We start from the raw sequence: 15,646 nt of genomic DNA, 5'->3' as shown, positions 1-15,646 counted from the left end.
AGGGCAGCAGAGTGGGCCCCCAGCATAGTTTCCCCACACGAAGCATGGGAATCATACCTACTCCTTCCCCGCAGGAAACTCAGCCCAAGGCTCCGAGCTCAGAGCTCTCCCTAGAGCTTACACAGCAGGAAAGGAGAGAACTGCCACCATCCACACCAATTCTGGCTGTGCTTTTAGAGTCTGCTGCACTGCTGACACACCTAGAAATCCCACAGATTCTTTTTTAAGATTTCATTTATTTGAGAGAGAAAGAGCACAAGCAGGGCGAGCAGCAAGGAGAGGGAGAAGCAGGCTCCTTGTCAGAGCAGGGAGCCCGGTGTGGGACTCGATCCTAGAACCCTGGGATCATGACCTGAGGCAAAGACAGACGCTTACCCGACTGAGCCACTCAGGTGCCTCAGGTCGTTTATTTCTAAACCAGCATTTCTGGGTATTTTTCCAGAGGCAACCACCCTGCCGAAGCACCAGTCCCAGAATCTCCTTCACAGAACACACGTTCAGTGGCACCACCCACCCCAGCTGCTCTCCCCCCACCCACTGCTCTCTCCAATAGAAGACAGTGACGTCTTCTATTAAGTAGGTTATGCTCCCTTCCGACTCAGGGCCTTTGCATAGGCTGTTCCCTCCCTGCCTGGAACTCTTCTCCACTCAATCCAGGTTCACCTGTTTACAGCATCAGGGCTCAGCTCAAACTCATGCCTCGCTTCCTTGGCGAAGCCATGTGACCATCCCCCATCTGCCCAGACATGGTCAGAGAGATCTTGTTCCGCCCTCACAAAACTCCTGTACGTCTTCACGGCTCTCAACATAGTGCCAGAAAAATCACAGCTAAAGTGTAAATTGCGATTATGAAAACTATCCATTTTTTTAGGAGAAGTTTATTAACGTCTGTCTCCCCCAGTGGACTGTAAGCTCTGTGAGGGCCTGGGCTGGCTGATGTACTCCGAATACCCAGCACAGGACAGGTGCAGAACAGGTGCTCGGTAACGGCGTGCTGAGTCAACAAAATGTGAATAAGTGCAGAACCCGCACAAAAAACTAGGGGTTCCAATTTCCCGGCTACAGCTTCACCTTCAATAGGCCCGGTATGAAAGATCTCTCGGGAACCCCATTCTCAGAGAAATCATCAACGAACCTACCCCCACTCAGGTGGGGAGACAAGACAAATTCTCCATAGCAGTAAGTGTTTTGAGTTTTAATGAGACGGGCATGGAGCACTCTTCCTCATCTCTCTATGGGGCGGGGGGCGGGGGGGCTTCGGATCTCAGCTTCAGGTTGGGATTACAAAGTGGGGGAGGTGGATTAATGTGAGTGGGACTGGGGGGCCAGGGCTGGAGACAAAAGAGAGGACAGAGAGTTTGCTAACCCCAGACCCTGAGCCGAGCCGGAAATCCAAGTCCCTGTAGCCTCCAGTGGCCAACCTAGGGAATAGACACCGTGTGTGTGGTCCCTATCTGCAGATCAGTGTCATAATGCACCCAAAGTACCTGGGCAAGACTGTCTTAGGCCCTAAGTGCCTGAAGAGTGCCACTGCCAGCCTGGAGAGTCAGGAGGAGACCCATGTTGTATCTAGAACTTGGATACAAAATGCCATTGTGGTTTGGAGGGTGGGGAGGACATAACAACTTGGTCTAGAGGGTCTGGAGGAGATGCCATCTTAGGCCTGGAAAACTGGGAGGGCTCCCTTGTGTCAGGAGGGGGCCTCACCTTGGGCCTGATGAAGGAAACCATGGGCCCCGGTGGGGGGGGGGTCTATGAAGTTCAGAATCAGGTGGATAGTATAAGCAGAATGGGAAAGGCAAAAGAAGCAAAACTAATCCTAAAGGTACAGCTGGACTCAGGAAACAAGATGGGGCCGAGCGGGTGCAGCTAAACCAAAGGATTGGAAGCTAGGAGCTGGCAGAACAAGGACTAGGAGATGGAACCAGGGCCAGGCCTGAGGAGCACAAAAAGGGCCCAGCCTAGGGGGACAAAATTCCAGGAGTGGGGCCAGGACCAGAGGCAGAGCCAAGGGAGTGAAGTGAAGGAAGATGCTTTGAAATCTGCAGCAGATTCTGGCGCTCCTATGGGAAGAAGCAAGACCAGCCCCCTGAGCAAAAACCAACCTCAAGAAAGGCAGAGCACAAGGAAAGGTGAAGCAACGTGAGACCCCACGATGGAGAAAGATCAAGGAGCTACCGGTTACCAGAGGCTGGAACCAAGCCTCAGGGACACGCCTGGAACCAGGGAGCAGACAGGGACAGGACCCGGGGGTAGGAACCAGATGCTAGAGGCAGGGCAGGGCTATTATATTACTATCCCCACCCCCCATCACGCAGCTTTATCCAGGGGCCAGGCTCACCCTGAGGGTGACAACAAGATGCCCAGGGAGCTACACAGGTACAGGACCAGGTCCCAGAGGCCTCAAGGGCTACTCCTAGGGCGCAGAGTCAGGCGGGGCAGTGGGTTCCTGCTAGGCCCGCGGTCCCGGTTCTTGCTCAGGTTCGGTCCCCGGCACGCCGCGGATGTCGGGGAGCAGGCGGCAGCCGGCCACTATGTCCAGGCGCTCGGCCAGCGCGCAGAGGTCCCCCCGCGCCAGGCGCACGCTGTGGGCCGCGGCCAACCCAGCCGCCTGGGCTGCCGCAAGCCTACTGGCCAGGGCGGCCACGTCGCGGCCCGCGCGGCGGTACACGCCGCTCACCGCGGCCGCCACGTCGTGGTCCAGCCGCGCCTGGCTCTCGGCCAGCCGGAGCTGCAGCAGCGAGCGCGCGGGGGCCGGCGCCGGGGTCTCCTCCGCGCCCCAGGCCTCCCCGGCCGTGTCCCGCTGCACCACCAGCGGAGGCAGGTCCCCCGGCGCGGCGGTCTGCTCCGGCTCCGAGTCGGTTTCCGCGGCCTCCCCGGCCACCCGCAGCCCCGTGGGGCGGCCGCGCGTCGGGCCCGAGGGGCCCAGGTACAGCTCCTCCTCCGACGAGGACGCAGAGAGCTCCGAGTCCGTCTCGGCCGCCTCCCCCGGCACCACCGTCTCGGGCCTCCGCGGCGGCCTCCGCCGACGACCCTGGGACGCCATGGCGCGGAACTAGGGAGAAGAGGGGCGAAGGGACGGCATGAGAGGTGCCCGGCGGTGCTTACAAGGCGCAGCTTCTGGATTCCCAACCCCTTCACTGACTAGCTGAGCAATTTGTGGCCATCTGCGCCCCCTGCCCGGGCCCCAGTTTCCTCTTCTGTAAACGGGCTCATCATCCCTGCTGCCAGAGATAATGGGAGCCACTGGACCCCACCCTCTGTGTACTGATGGGGGAACTGAGGACCAGACGGATGAAGGCTCTGAGGCCCGAGATCCCACAGTCCCAACCCCAGCAGTTTCCGATTTTGCCTTCTAGCAGAGGCCACACCCTCCACACCTCCGAGCCTGTATCAAATCCGGAAGCACACGGGCTCCTGAGCTGCTCAGGGACCAGTGCCAGGGTCATAAAAAGGGTGGACAGCCCAGCTGGACTCTGGGGAGCGTGCACGAGTGGGGCCGCGGGGGAGCGCTATCACCGAAGACAGTACCTGGTTACCGAAGCTCCGAGCCCGCAGGATCCGCTACGCAGCCGAAACGCTCTGTCTTCCCCGAGGGAGGAGGGTGACAGCCGCAACCAATAGGGGAGCACGCTGGGCGGGCACGGCGGCCAAACACGTGGGCCGCTCGGCTACCTACCAGGAAAGCAAGCCCTCAAAACCAGCTGTGTGTATGGGGGGGGAGGAGGGAGATGAATAGTCACGTGAGTATAGGTACGACCAGTAGGAAAGCGGCTGGGCTGGCGCTTCCGGATTGTGCTGCTTGGCGAGTGGACAAATAGAAATTTTTAAAAACTGAGGTTTGTCTCAGGTAACCAGTGAGTCGGCCAATGGAAATGCTCGGCAACCCGGAAGCAGCCTGGAGACGAAGGGGAGGGGCGGAGATGCTGTCACGTGCGGCCAATGAAAAGAGGCCCTCCCTCTAAGTCTCCCGGGTTCACGCGCGCACCATGTGAGCCCGGTAGGCGGGGCTAGCCTGCAACCCCAGTGGAGGCGGCGGTGGGCGGGCTCGCGCCTAGATGCAGGAGGCGGGGCTTGTCCAGCCGGGCCAATGAGAGCACGAAGCGCTGGACGGTCGTTGGGCGCGAGGCCGGCGCATGGCGGACGCGGCGCTGTTCGAGTTTCTGCACACGGAGATGGTGGCGGAGCTGTGGGCGCACCACTCCGACCCTGGCCCTGGGGTGAGCGCCGGTTCCCGGGGTGGGGAAGAGGCGCGGGCCGCGCCGGGAAGGCCGGGTCGAGGCCCTGGTGAGCGCGGAGCGCGGAGGGCGGGTCAACGGTCCCGGGTCGAACTCCGACCCCACCCCTGCCTCGCTAGGTGCTGGTCCCTCCTCTGTGAAGTGGGGATCGCAGCAGGGCCGGCCTCGCGGGTTACTGCTAAAAGTGAGCGAGGCAGCTCCGGCTAAAGCTTAGCTCAAGGCCTAGCACAGAGTCAGCAGGTAATAATTATAATAATTACTATTATTGGACTGTACCAAGGAGTGACTGCCTGGGTTGAATCCCGCCTGCTCCACTAAGTAGGTGTGAAAGCCAGTGACTCAAGCCCCTGTGTGCCTCAGTTCCTCCTTAGTAAAATGGGGATTATAACAGCACCTCAGTCTCAGAGAAGGACATGTACTCATCCAACAAACACTTATTAGGCACCTATTGTATTCCAGGCACTGTTTCCCTGTCCTTGCGAAACTTATAGGGGAGTCAAACAATAATGTGCCACTGCCTAGTGAGAAGTTCCATAAAGAAAACTTCCATAGAGGAGCGCCTGGGTGGTTCAGTCGATATTGCATCTGCCTTTGGCTCAGGTCATGATTCCAGGGTCCTGGGATCCAGCCCTGCTCAGCGGGGAGCCTGCTTCTCCCTCTGCCGCTCCCCCTGCTTGTGCTCTCTCTTGCGTGTGCGCGCTCTCTCTCTCTAATAAAATCTTTAAAAAAACAAAAAACTTCCATAGAGTCATGAAAAAAATAGGGATGGAGTGATTGATGGTGGGGGAGAGCCTCCCCGAGGAACTGACTGTAGGTTAAGGCGGGGTGGGGGTGGGGTGAGGGGGGCGGAGCACATTCCAGAAGGAAAGGAACAACAGGTGCAAAGCCCTGAGGTAGGAGCATTCTTGGCATTTTGGAAGTTGGTTCTTCTGAGGAATAAATGACTCAAACTTTAAAGCACTTAGGGTGATGTCAAGCACCTAACCCGCCCCCAGAACATGGGAGCCCTTGTTATAAAATCTTTTACCAAAAAGAAAGGGTTGGGGAGAGAATAAGGTGCTTGAGAAGTGAGTGCTGTGATAAATTTTTTTTTCATTATTATTCTTAGCATGATTATCGTCATCATCAATGTGCAAGACGTTTTTACTGGCTTAGGTTTTCTGGTTTAGGAGCCCCAAGGAGGGTGTTGCTTCTCATCTCAACATATTTTCTTTTGAGTTCATTCATTCCACACACTTCATCTCACACCTACCAAGTGTCAGGCCCTGTGGTCGGTTCTGGGAATTCCTCAGTGAACCCTACAAAACTCCTGGTCCTCCTGGAGTGGGGGACACAATAAGATAAATGAATACAGTCTAGTATGTTAAAGAAATGCCATGAGAAAGATAAAGCGTGGGATAGGGAGTGTGCATTGGCCTGTGTGTTGGCGGGGGGGGGGGGGGGGAGGGGGGTGTTTCAGTGTCTCAGTACCCCATCCAGCCTGGCTTTCAAGCCAGAAACTCCGGTATTGCCGACATCAGCCTTTTCTCCCCCACCAGCAGCCCCCAACCAGGCCTGCTCCCATTCTTTCCAAAGATGTGTGCCACTTCTCCCCACCCCTGCCCTGGAGTCCAGGCCCCTCTCTGCCCCTGTGCCAGCCTCCTCCCTCATCTCTCAGCTCATTTCACCTGTCATATCTTCACTGCATTCACATCGATTAATCCTTCAGACTTTGGCTCAAATGCCCCTTCCTCTGGGAAGCCTTCCCTGAGCACCTCCAGTCCAAGTCAGGTGTTGTTGTGAAGTTTTTGCAGCCCCCTCCCATTTGTCTTGGTAGCCCTATCACACCCAAGTGTGTATCTGAATTAGAGGTCCTCATGAGCCTTTGATTGACATCCCCCCCCCCCAGGACTGGGCACCTTGTGGGCTAGGACCAGGTCTGCCTTGATTACCGCCCAGTAGGTCCTGTGCACATGTAGGTCCTCAGTGTGGGTTTGCTGAAGTGGTTGCAGCTCCTGTGCTGTGGGGGGCTGGGGTGGGGACTGGGATTTGTAATCATAAGAGCGCCTACCACAAGTGAATGTTTCCTGTGCACACTCACGGGCTTCACACTCCTGATTTCATTTGATCCTCCTACCGACCCACAAGAGGTCAGCACAATCCTCCCTGCTTTGTAGGCTTTGGAGCCTGAGAAACCAAGGCTTTGATGGACAGGAGCGCTGGCTCTCAAGTGGCAGAGTCAGGAATGTAACTAGGCCTCTCGCCTCCAAAGCCTAGCCGGCATTTCTCAGTGCCCCTTCCCTGGCACTCTCCCGGAGGATTTTAATGGGTTTCTGTGGCCAAGCAAGTGTGGGAAATGCTGGGTTACTCAGCTGTGCTCACCATGGGCTTTCAAAGCACACGAACGTGCCCGGGACCCAGCTGCCACGGGGATTCCCAGGCTGGGGTCCTACCCCAGAGCTCCCCAGTGCTTCCCAGGTGCAGCCAGGGGTGAGGTCTGCAGCAGTTCCCCCACGTGCCTGCCACCTGCAAGCCCCATTTTCAGGGCCATATCAGGACAACTGCTGTTTGGGGCGCCTGGGTGGCTCAGTCGGTTGAGCATCTGCCTTCAGCTCAGGTCATGATCCCAGGGTCCTACATCGTCTCAGCAGGGAGCACGCTTCTCCCTCTCCATCTGCCCCCCGCCATGCACTCTCTCTCTCAAATAAATAAAATCTTTTTGAAAAAGAACTGCTGTTTGCTCAGCCCTGTCTCTTCCACTCCTGGCCCCACCTCCCTCTTCCTCTTTCTGTTCCTTCTCTTTGGTGCAACAAGTATCCTGTCTGAACCAAATGCAGGTCTCCTGTTGGGTACTTGTGGCATCCCCAGCACCGTCTTCTGTCGGATTTAGTCCTCAGAACAGCCTTGCAAAATAGACATTACCATCCCATTTTACAGAGGAGGGACTGAGGCCCCAGAGGGGGTGCCTTCCCTGGGCTGCGCGGTGAGAATCTGAGGGGAAATCAGGACTCAGGCTTCAGCCTCCAAAGCTTGTCTGTGGCTTCAGGTCTGTCCTTCCCACCAGCTGTCAAGTTCCTTGAGTACAGGGATGGTGGGCTCCTTCCTCTGTCCCCAGAGCACACATGCCCAGGAGTTTTGGAGATTTCCATTTCCTGCCTGGTATGGTGGTTATCTGTGGCTGCTGAATGGATTTTTCTGGACGGTTATAGGTGGCGGGGAAGACTAGCCAGAGGAGCCAGGAGGTCAAAGGGCCTTGGTTATCTAGCAGGAAAAACCCGGGGAGGAGGTGCCTGTGGTTTCCCCACCTCTCAGCTTTGAAGATAAGGAAAGCCTGGGGGCAAAGGAGTTAATCCTCCACACAGCAGGAGCCCTGGCAGGTGGCCCAGGAGGAGCCCTGCTGGGCCAGACCTTCCTCCTCCCAGACCCAGCGAGTGCCCGTGCCAGCCTGGGTACCTGGGGGTGGGGGCAGCAGCTATCAGATGCAGCCCCTGCCCTCGGAAAGAGCCTGGGGAACCCCCCATTCCTGGCAGAGTTGTCCCCCAGGGACAGAGCCCTGGACGGGCACCATGCACTTGAGGCCAGGGAGCTAGCGGTGGGAGCTTGGGCTCTGTCCTGTGAGTGGTGGGAGCCATAGAAGGTTTAAGCCGAGGTGCAGTGGGTACAGATCTACTTTTTAGAAAGGCCTCCCAGGCCACGTGAATGAGCCTGAAGGGACACGAGGCTGGCCGGCTGCGGCAGGGACCCAGAGCACAGGCAAGCACTCAGCCTGGGGTGGGAGGAATTAGGCCTGGGGGCTTTGGGAGTGTTGGGGGAGAAGGCGGGATCTGGGGGTGTCTGGGACCGCCTGGGTGGATGCGGGAGGTGAGTCCAGGGCCGCAGGGTGGGAGGTGTGCTGGCTTTCCACGCTTGCTCATTCTTACTCACTGCACTTCTGGGTCTCTTGGGGCTGTGCACCTGGGGGAAGGAGGACGTCCCCTCTCTCTGTGCTCCTTTCAAGGCAGGAGCCCAGGCAGCTCGTCCCCCAGGTCCCCCAGCAGGGCCTGCACAGATCACTGCGGGCCAGGGCATCAGAAGAGGCAGAAGGAATCCAGCGTGGGGCCCCCACCCACTCCCCGTCTTTAGGCCAGGATGGTCTCTGCAAGTCCAGTGCTCAGGGTGCACGGGAGGCTCCCATCGCTTGTTTGCCCATCCTTCTTGGGGCTCGGTGGCACTTTTCCGTCTGAACACTTGAACCTCCCTGCAGGGAGCACCCTCTTCCCTTACCGTCTCTTCGATTCTTCTTCCACATGGTTCCAGCGCATCTTCTTGGCCCTCAGATGAACACTGGACTGTCTGGGTCCCTTCCAGGCGACTTACAACTTCTCGGCCAGTTTTTTCCACCTCGTGGGTTTTCTTGACAGCCTGGGGGGCTTTATCCCCCTTACAGATGTTATTTCTACTACCATACTTCCCATTTCCCAGGGCTTCCCCTCTGGCTGCCCCTTCCTCCCAGCTCCCGTGCTGGTGGGGCGACGCTAGGAGGGCCTTCTCAAGGAGGCTCCCCTCTGTGTCTGCGTGATCTCCTTTCCTCTCATTGGGCTGTTGTGCAAACTCATTTGAGGTTGGGCGGGAGCGGGGGAGAGCCCAGAAGTGCCCTGGCTCTGGCTCTGGCTCTGGGCTGGGCCAGGAGGATGAGAGTCCCACCCAGGCTTTCGTAAGAGTGATAAACCTCTAATCCCCGAAGAGCTTTTGTAGGGACTGCGGGAGGCTTCTGCTCCCTTCCTCCTCCACCCTCTCCCCTGTCATCTGCTCATCCTCAGCCGCTCCCTCGCACTGCCTGTCTCCCCTCCCTTTTCTGTTGTTCCCAGACCCCACCATCCCGATCTTTCCAGTTCTAGTGAGGGTTGCGTCCGGTGGTGCCACTAGCTGGGGAGGAGCTGTTGCCCAGTGCGGGTCACGCCACCGCTGTGATGTAGCGCCAGCTGTCAGCGCCATTTCACACATGGGGAAACTGAGGCCTGGGGCCATGAGATAGCTTGCCCAAGGTCAGTAAGCAGCGGAGCCAGGCTTTGAACCCAGGCAGTCTGAAATTCACCGAAGGGAAACCTTTCCAGACCCCCTCCCCCCCCCCCCCCCCCCACCGATCTCCCTCGCCTGCTGAGGACCCTGCTGACTCCCAGGCTCTCCGCCCTCAGGGCCACTGTCCTGGCTGTGACGGGGCTTCCCTGCTTCACTCCTCTCCCTTCACACTGGGCCACAGAGGAGCACCCAGAGCACGCTTTTCTCCCGGGAGCTGAAACCACCCACTGCGCCATTAGCTCCTGCAAGGCCATTAGCTCCTGCGCACCCTCTCCCACGGGGGCCCCCTCCCCGTCCCCACCTCTCACCGCCATCTGCCACCCTCATGGCCGGAGCTGCACCCCCATCCCTCTTCCTGCCTCCTTGCCTTGGCCCACACCCTCTGCTCGGAGTTTCCTCCCCTTCCCGGGCCCCTGCTCTGAGAAGCACCCTGGGGACCCCTCCTGGGGGAGCTGGCTCTGCCCTGCTCTGGGCTGCCCGGCTCCCCTCGTATATGGGTTGCCCATTAGCTGGGCACCTGTCACCCCCCCAGGCACAGTGGCCGGCCCCTAGAGGCCACCAGGAAATGTCTGTGGAATGGACGAGAGAGTCCCCACGTGCCACGAAGGCCTCAGGGACACAGATGTGCTTGGTCAGAATGGAGGCTGGCCCTGCCTCTTTAAGGCGCTCACCTCCGGAGGGGAGGGGACACGGGAGCACGGTCACCCTGCCACCTGGCAGAGAAGGCTAGCTGAGGGTGCGGCAGGCGGCGTTCTAGGTGCTGAGCTAAGTCGGCCCACGGAACAGAGCGCCCCCTTCGTGGGGCTTTTCTTCCTCCCGGGGCTGGTCACCCAGGTTGACAGATGCAGAGGTGGTGAGTGACAGGGACGGTAACACTTGCTGAGCCCAGCTGGGAGCGCTTGGCCCACATTTAATCCTCATAAGGACACTGAGAGGGAGGTAGCACCACTAACACCGTTCTCTCTTTCCCCGGGAGGAGGCTGGGGCACAGGGCCCGTGTCCCCCTCACTGTCTCTCACACCTGAGCTCATCTCTGCACGCCTTAGTCATCAGCCCCCTCCCAGCACGCCAGTCCTGCTGTGCCCGAGGTCACCAGAGGCGTGCTGATGAGGGACCAGAGGGCTGGCCAGCATCAGCCAGCAGGAAGCTGTGTCATCACCAGGTCCGGTTCCCGCAGGAGGAGCACGGAATGGCGGGCAGGGGCCCAGGAGCTGGGCGGCCTGGCAGAGAAGAGGGCCACCTTGCTCGAGGACACGGGCGACCTCTGCTCGGGCTTCCCTACGCCCAGCACTTCCCCCTGAGGTGGGCCACAGCCGTGGCCACCCCACTGAGGCCGGGACAGCCGGGGGTGTCATCCCGGCCACCCCCCCACACCCTCTGGCCATCTCGGCTTGGGAGCCAGCCCTGCCCAGGTTTGCAAGACGGCCCCGTGGCCGCAGGTGCCTGTCACCGCGCTCCTCCAAGCCCCGGTTTCCAGGTGTGAACTAGGACCTCGCTTACAGGATTGTTAAACAAGGGGTTTGTACAGAGCACCTGGCGCACGGCGCGTGCTCGAATCCCCACTCCTCTCGTCGCTCGGCTGCTCAGTGGCTCCCGTGCGCCAGGGCCAGTGCTGACAGCCGAGGGTCAGCCCGGGGTCCCACAGAGCTGTCCCCACTCCACAGACGGGTCAGGCTGGGATCGAGGACCCAACCTGGGCCGGGGGAGGGGAGAAGGGAGGCCTCCGAGAATGGGGACAGGGAGCCGTGAGTGAACACAGAGGCCCTGCTCCTGGACCAAGGGAGGCTGTTCCTGGGGGCAGGGGACCACCCCGGGTGCTGGAGGGACAGCTGGGTCCCAGAAGGCTGTGGAAGCCTGCCTAGGAGGCCAGGACATTGTCTCAGAGCTGGATCTAGCCAGAGAAACCCTGTCCACCATTGGGAGGGCTGTGCTGATGGCCTGTCTGACCCAGAGGGAAGACCAGAAGTTACTCCCAAGGAAGTGTGGTGGCCTGACGGAGGGTGGGCGGAAGGGCTTGGGCCTGGGGACTGCTGCCCCCTCCCGGGACTAGCTCTGCTAGATTTTCTCTGCGGAGTGTGGCGTCTCCGTACACGCTGTCCTGCTGGTTCGGATGCCTCCCTCACTCCGTTCTCTTAGGCCATGCAGAGGAAATACTACAAGTCCACGCTCCTCGGGGCCTGCCATCAGCACTGGCAGGCACATGCCTGCTGTCCCCCGCCCGGTGCCTCTGCCGCTGCTACCGTGGGACCCTGGCCTGCCTTCCCCAAGCACCTGAGGGGGCATCTCCTGCCCCGAGCCCCTGTGGGGCCCTCCCGGGCTTCCTGGCTGATGTTTTAAGGCATGACGATCACAGTGGATTTTTATAGCCTCCTGCCGGCCCGGCCAGGAGGGTGCCTCCCACCCCGTGAGCCGCGTGCCTGCTGCCACACGAGCCCTCGAGCAAGTCCCCTGGAGCCCCCGCCTGGGGTGGTCAGCGTGCTGCTTACCCACAGGGCGCTGTGGGGACACACACTGGAAACGCTCCCAATAAGTGACGGGTGTTCTCAGGAAAGAGCTGACAAGCGTGCTGAAGCCGAGCCTGGGGAACACCCCCATTTCTCCTGAAGCAAGGGGGTGATGCTGTTAAGAGCTGACGGCATCTGCGGGGGAGCATGTTGAGGGACCGACTGAAGGCCTGCACCTGCCCTGGAAGGCGCTCCCTTCTGGCTCTCCTCAGCCCCGAGTGGGCAGGGATGGGCACGTTGGTCTTAGAGTACCCTCTGCGGGTGCTATCCCAGGTGGCTCCCGGGTGGAGGTGGCCGCGGGCCCCTGAGCCTCTCTTCCCTGACCTTTTAGGGACAGAAGATGAGCCTGTCTGTCCTGGAGGGCATGGGCTTCCGTGTGGGCCAGGCCCTGGGCGAGAGGTGAGAGCGGCGCTTCCTGCCCTTCCCCTGCCCCCCCCCCCCCCCCCCCCCGGCTGGCCTGGGGCAGGCAGGAGCTGAGGTCAAGTCCCTTCCTGGGCATGCCTGGGTGGGGAGGGTTTTGTTCCTCCAGAGGGGAGCCCAGCCTGGCTTCCTCCCTCTTCCTTACCCTGGGCTCCCCATCCCGGCCCCTCCCAGCCCCACAGCATCAGCCTGGCCCAAGCGGCTGCCACTGTCCCCCAGGCTGCCCCAGGAGACGCTGGCCTTCAGGGAGGAGCTGGACGTCCTCAAGTTCCTGTGCAAAGACCTGTGGGTGGCCGTGTTCCAAAAGCAGATGGACAGCCTCCGCACCAATCACCAGGTGTGTCGCGTGCGCCCGGGGCCCAGCTTCCGGACTCCAGGCGGAGACTGAAACCAAGGGGACGCAGGAGGAGAGCCCTCCGGAGGGAGGGTGCAGCGGCCCGCCATCGCTGGGGTGGGGGTGGGGGGGCTACACTAAACTCATCGCAAGAGCCAGATTTCCCGACTGGCAACACTGCCCCTCTCCAGGCCTCTGCCCAGTCCTCTGAGGGAAGCCAGGAGGCTGCAATGGGGGGTCACAGCTATTTCCAGAATTTCCACAATCCTCCCAAGACAGGGCCCCAGGGAGGGCAGTAGGCGCTCCTATGGTCGGCAGCATCTCTCCTCGGCCTGACAGCTGCTCTCAAGCTGGCCCGAGTCCCCACCAGGTGCCCATGCTGTGCCGGGCCCCATCCAGCTTCTCACCACAGCCCCGGGAGGAAGGGCCTGTTCTGGTGTTCACTCCGCAAGCCACGCCGCTAGAGGGGCAGGACCAGCACAGCCCGTGGGTGGATCCGTGGCCTAGCGTGGGAAGCCCCTGGGCCCTTCTGGAGCTCTGAAGGATGGGGCCCATGACCACAGGGGTTCTGAGGCCCGGGTCCTTCCGGACTGCAGCCCAACGGGGCAGGGGGCACTGAGTCCTGGCCTTCCGTCCCCCACTGCGAACGCACAGGTGCCCCCCAGCCCCCACTGGCTCTTCTCTGTCCCCAGGGGACCTACGTCCTGCAGGACAACAGCTTCCCCCTCCTCATCCGGATGGCCTCGGGTCTGCAGTATCTGGAAGAAGCGCCCAAGGTAGGGAGGGTGCTGGGACTTGACCTCCCCCTCTTTCCTCAGCCCCCACCCCAAGGTGGGCCTCTCCTCAAGCTGAAGGGCCGGCCCATGGCCCAGGACCCAGGGGAGGAGTTGCCCCCACTGTGGAGCCCTGGGCCTGGGTGTTGGCCTCCCCGCTTCCCTGGGTGACGTGTGCCCCCCCCCTTTGTCCCTAGTTCTTGGCCTTCACCTGTGGCCTCCTGAGAGGCACCCTCAGCACCCTGGGCATCAAGAGCCTGGTCACCGCCTCCGTGGCATCCCTGCCCACCTGTGAGTCGTGGGGGAGGGGGCCCTCCCCATCCCTCCAGTGCGGTGGGGTTCCAGAGCTTTCCTGTCCCTGCTCCCACGCCTCTGGGAGGCGGGCCCAGGCTGCTGAGCCCCTCTGACAGATGGGGAACTTGAGGCCCCAAGAGCTTAAGTCACGTTCCCAGGCCATGTGGCTGGGGCGGCCCATCCAGGTCCCTGGGCCTATGGTGCCCCCCTCCCCCCAGCCTGCTTCCCTAGGTTGTGCCAGCCCGGAGCAGAGAACCGCCGACGGACACTGAGCTGGTCTAGCAGTTGTGAACATTATTCCGGGAGGACATGATAGAAGTCAGCCTGCTTGATGCTTGATGGCGGTCCCCAAAGGGCAGCCAGGGCCCGAGGATTGCAGCCTGCCTGACAGGGTGTCCTCCTGACCCCCAGGGCCCTCCATCAGACTAGCTGGAGCTTCATGCCTCCCTGGGGCCAGCCTGCCCTCTGCTCTCCACACCCCCCCAGGTGTTTGTCCCCCTGCCGGTCCCCCAGGCCTGCTTATGGCAGGGGACCTGAGGCCAAGTGGGCAGGACCTGAGCAACACATGCCACAGAAGCCCGTGCCAGGCCCTCCTCAGAAGCCTGCGTGCTTGACCTGCATGCTCCCAGTCACCCACACGGCTCTGGGACTCGGCCCAAGGCCCAAGGCCCAGCCTGAGGCCACCCAGTGTGCCGGTGCAGGGCAGGGAGGCGCGTCTCTGCGCATCTCTGAGCTGCGCGGGTGCTTTTTGCCTTGCCCCTCAGATCCCAGCCTCGAGCTAAAGCCCGCCCTTCTCTTCCAGGTAAGTTCCAGGTGGTGATTCAGAAAACCTGAGGAGCCCCAGGCCCCCACCCCCCGCTGAGCCTCACAGCCACCGCTGGCCCAGCGACCTCGGAGCACTGCTTCTGGGGGTGGCCGGAGGGCTCGTGTTGGGGACCCCGGGCTCTGTGGGTGATGGACAAGCGGGGGGGATGTGCAGGGGTCCAACTGCTTTAGGGCATCACATGTGCTCCCCAAGTGGGTGTCACACGGAGGCGGGGGTGTCCTGGGAACAAGGTGGCCCAAGCTGGGGCCAGTGTGAAGGAATCCCTGCATCGGGCCCCACATTCTGCATGGCAGACGCCCAATAAAGGTTCTGTATGTGGGGCCAGATTTAAAGAGGAAGGTGGGGGGGTCACTCTGAGTGCTGAAGGGGAGGGGGCATCTCTGAAGCGACGCTGTCATAGGTCTCGCAGGGGTGGGGGGGCAGAGCCCCCTGCGCGGCTCCCTACCCCTCATCCCTCCCCTTGCAGCCCACCCCCCCCCCCCCCCCGCAAGGCCTGAGCCCCAGTGCTTGCCGCCTCCTGTCCTGCATGGCTGGCGGGGGAGGGCGGCCCCGGGCCCCGGCAGCCCTGCCCGTGTCAACAAGTCTGGGGCCGGCCTCCACCCGGTGGGGCGCCCGGAATGGCCCTCTCCCTGGGGAGCGGGGCTGGGGCAGGCCTGGGGCTGCCAGGACTGAGGATGGACAGAGAGGGGGAAACGGGCCAGGCACCCTCATCCCTCCCACCCCCCCACCCAGATAGTAGTCCCACCCAGAACAGCAGCCCAGCTGACCTGCTCTGGGGCTGTGAGGCCTCCCTGCCTCCCCCCCACATTCAGAGCACCCAAGGGCACCGCACACCTAGATTCTACCCAGGCTCCTCTGCCTGCCGTGGCCAAGGACCCCCGCCGCAGAGCTGTGAACTGAGGCTGGGGTGAGACCCAAAGGGGAGGAGAAAGGGTCTCCTTGCTTAAAACCCCACCGCTGGAGGGGGGACTCCCCCGCCTCTACAGGGTCCTGTCCTGTGAAGACAGCCCGTCTGGCCCCTGCCTAGGCCGCCCCCCCCCCCCCGCCCCACTCCCCAGACTCCTGCCCCCTCTGGGGCATCCAGTAGCCACTTGGCCTCTGCTGGCCACCGCCCCCTCTGCCTGCGCCCACAGCCCTGGGAGGACCCCTAGACAGCTTCTTCCTGCCCTGTGGTGTTTCCTTATGTTCCGACGCACTTCTTGGGTCCCTCTGGATCCCTC

General features: G+C 61.2%; 2 protein-coding genes across 4 annotated transcripts; one reads left to right on the top strand and one right to left on the bottom strand.

Moving 5' to 3' along the window:
- Positions 1-216: 216 nt before the first annotated feature.
- Positions 217-3,811, bottom strand: BLOC1S3 (biogenesis of lysosomal organelles complex 1 subunit 3). Its single transcript, XM_026482067.4, has 2 exons — positions 3,532-3,811; positions 217-3,055 (listed from the first exon to the last, which is right to left on the bottom strand). The coding sequence occupies exon 2, from the start codon at positions 3,044-3,046 to the stop codon at positions 2,453-2,455; it is 594 nt and encodes a 197-aa protein (XP_026337852.2). The 5' UTR covers positions 3,047-3,055; positions 3,532-3,811; the 3' UTR covers positions 217-2,452.
- Positions 3,812-4,092: 281 nt separating this feature from the next.
- TRAPPC6A (trafficking protein particle complex subunit 6A) lies at positions 4,093-14,746 on the top strand. Of its 3 annotated transcripts, none has more exons than XR_003312129.4 (6): positions 4,093-4,220; positions 12,111-12,178; positions 12,374-12,536; positions 13,188-13,309; positions 13,504-13,597; positions 14,403-14,746. XR_003312129.4 is itself a non-coding variant. In XM_026482069.4 (6 exons), the coding sequence occupies exons 1-6, from the start codon at positions 4,137-4,139 to the stop codon at positions 14,432-14,434; spliced, it is 480 nt and encodes a 159-aa protein (XP_026337854.1). In that variant the 5' UTR covers positions 4,093-4,136; the 3' UTR covers positions 14,435-14,746. The 3 variants fall into 3 exon arrangements, 2 of the variants coding, with proteins under 2 accessions (XP_026337854.1, XP_026337853.1); XM_026482069.4 differs by having other exon boundaries at positions 12,419-12,536; positions 13,226-13,309; XM_026482068.4 differs by having other exon boundaries at positions 13,226-13,309.
- The last annotated feature ends 900 nt before the right edge of the window (positions 14,747-15,646 follow it).

This window comes from Ursus arctos, unplaced genomic scaffold (genome assembly GCF_023065955.2).
Source record: "Ursus arctos isolate Adak ecotype North America unplaced genomic scaffold, UrsArc2.0 scaffold_19, whole genome shotgun sequence".
Lineage (NCBI taxonomy): Eukaryota > Metazoa > Chordata > Mammalia > Carnivora > Ursidae > Ursus > Ursus arctos.
Note: the sequence above shows the minus strand (reverse complement) of the source record. Positions and strands in the feature narration are given on the sequence as shown.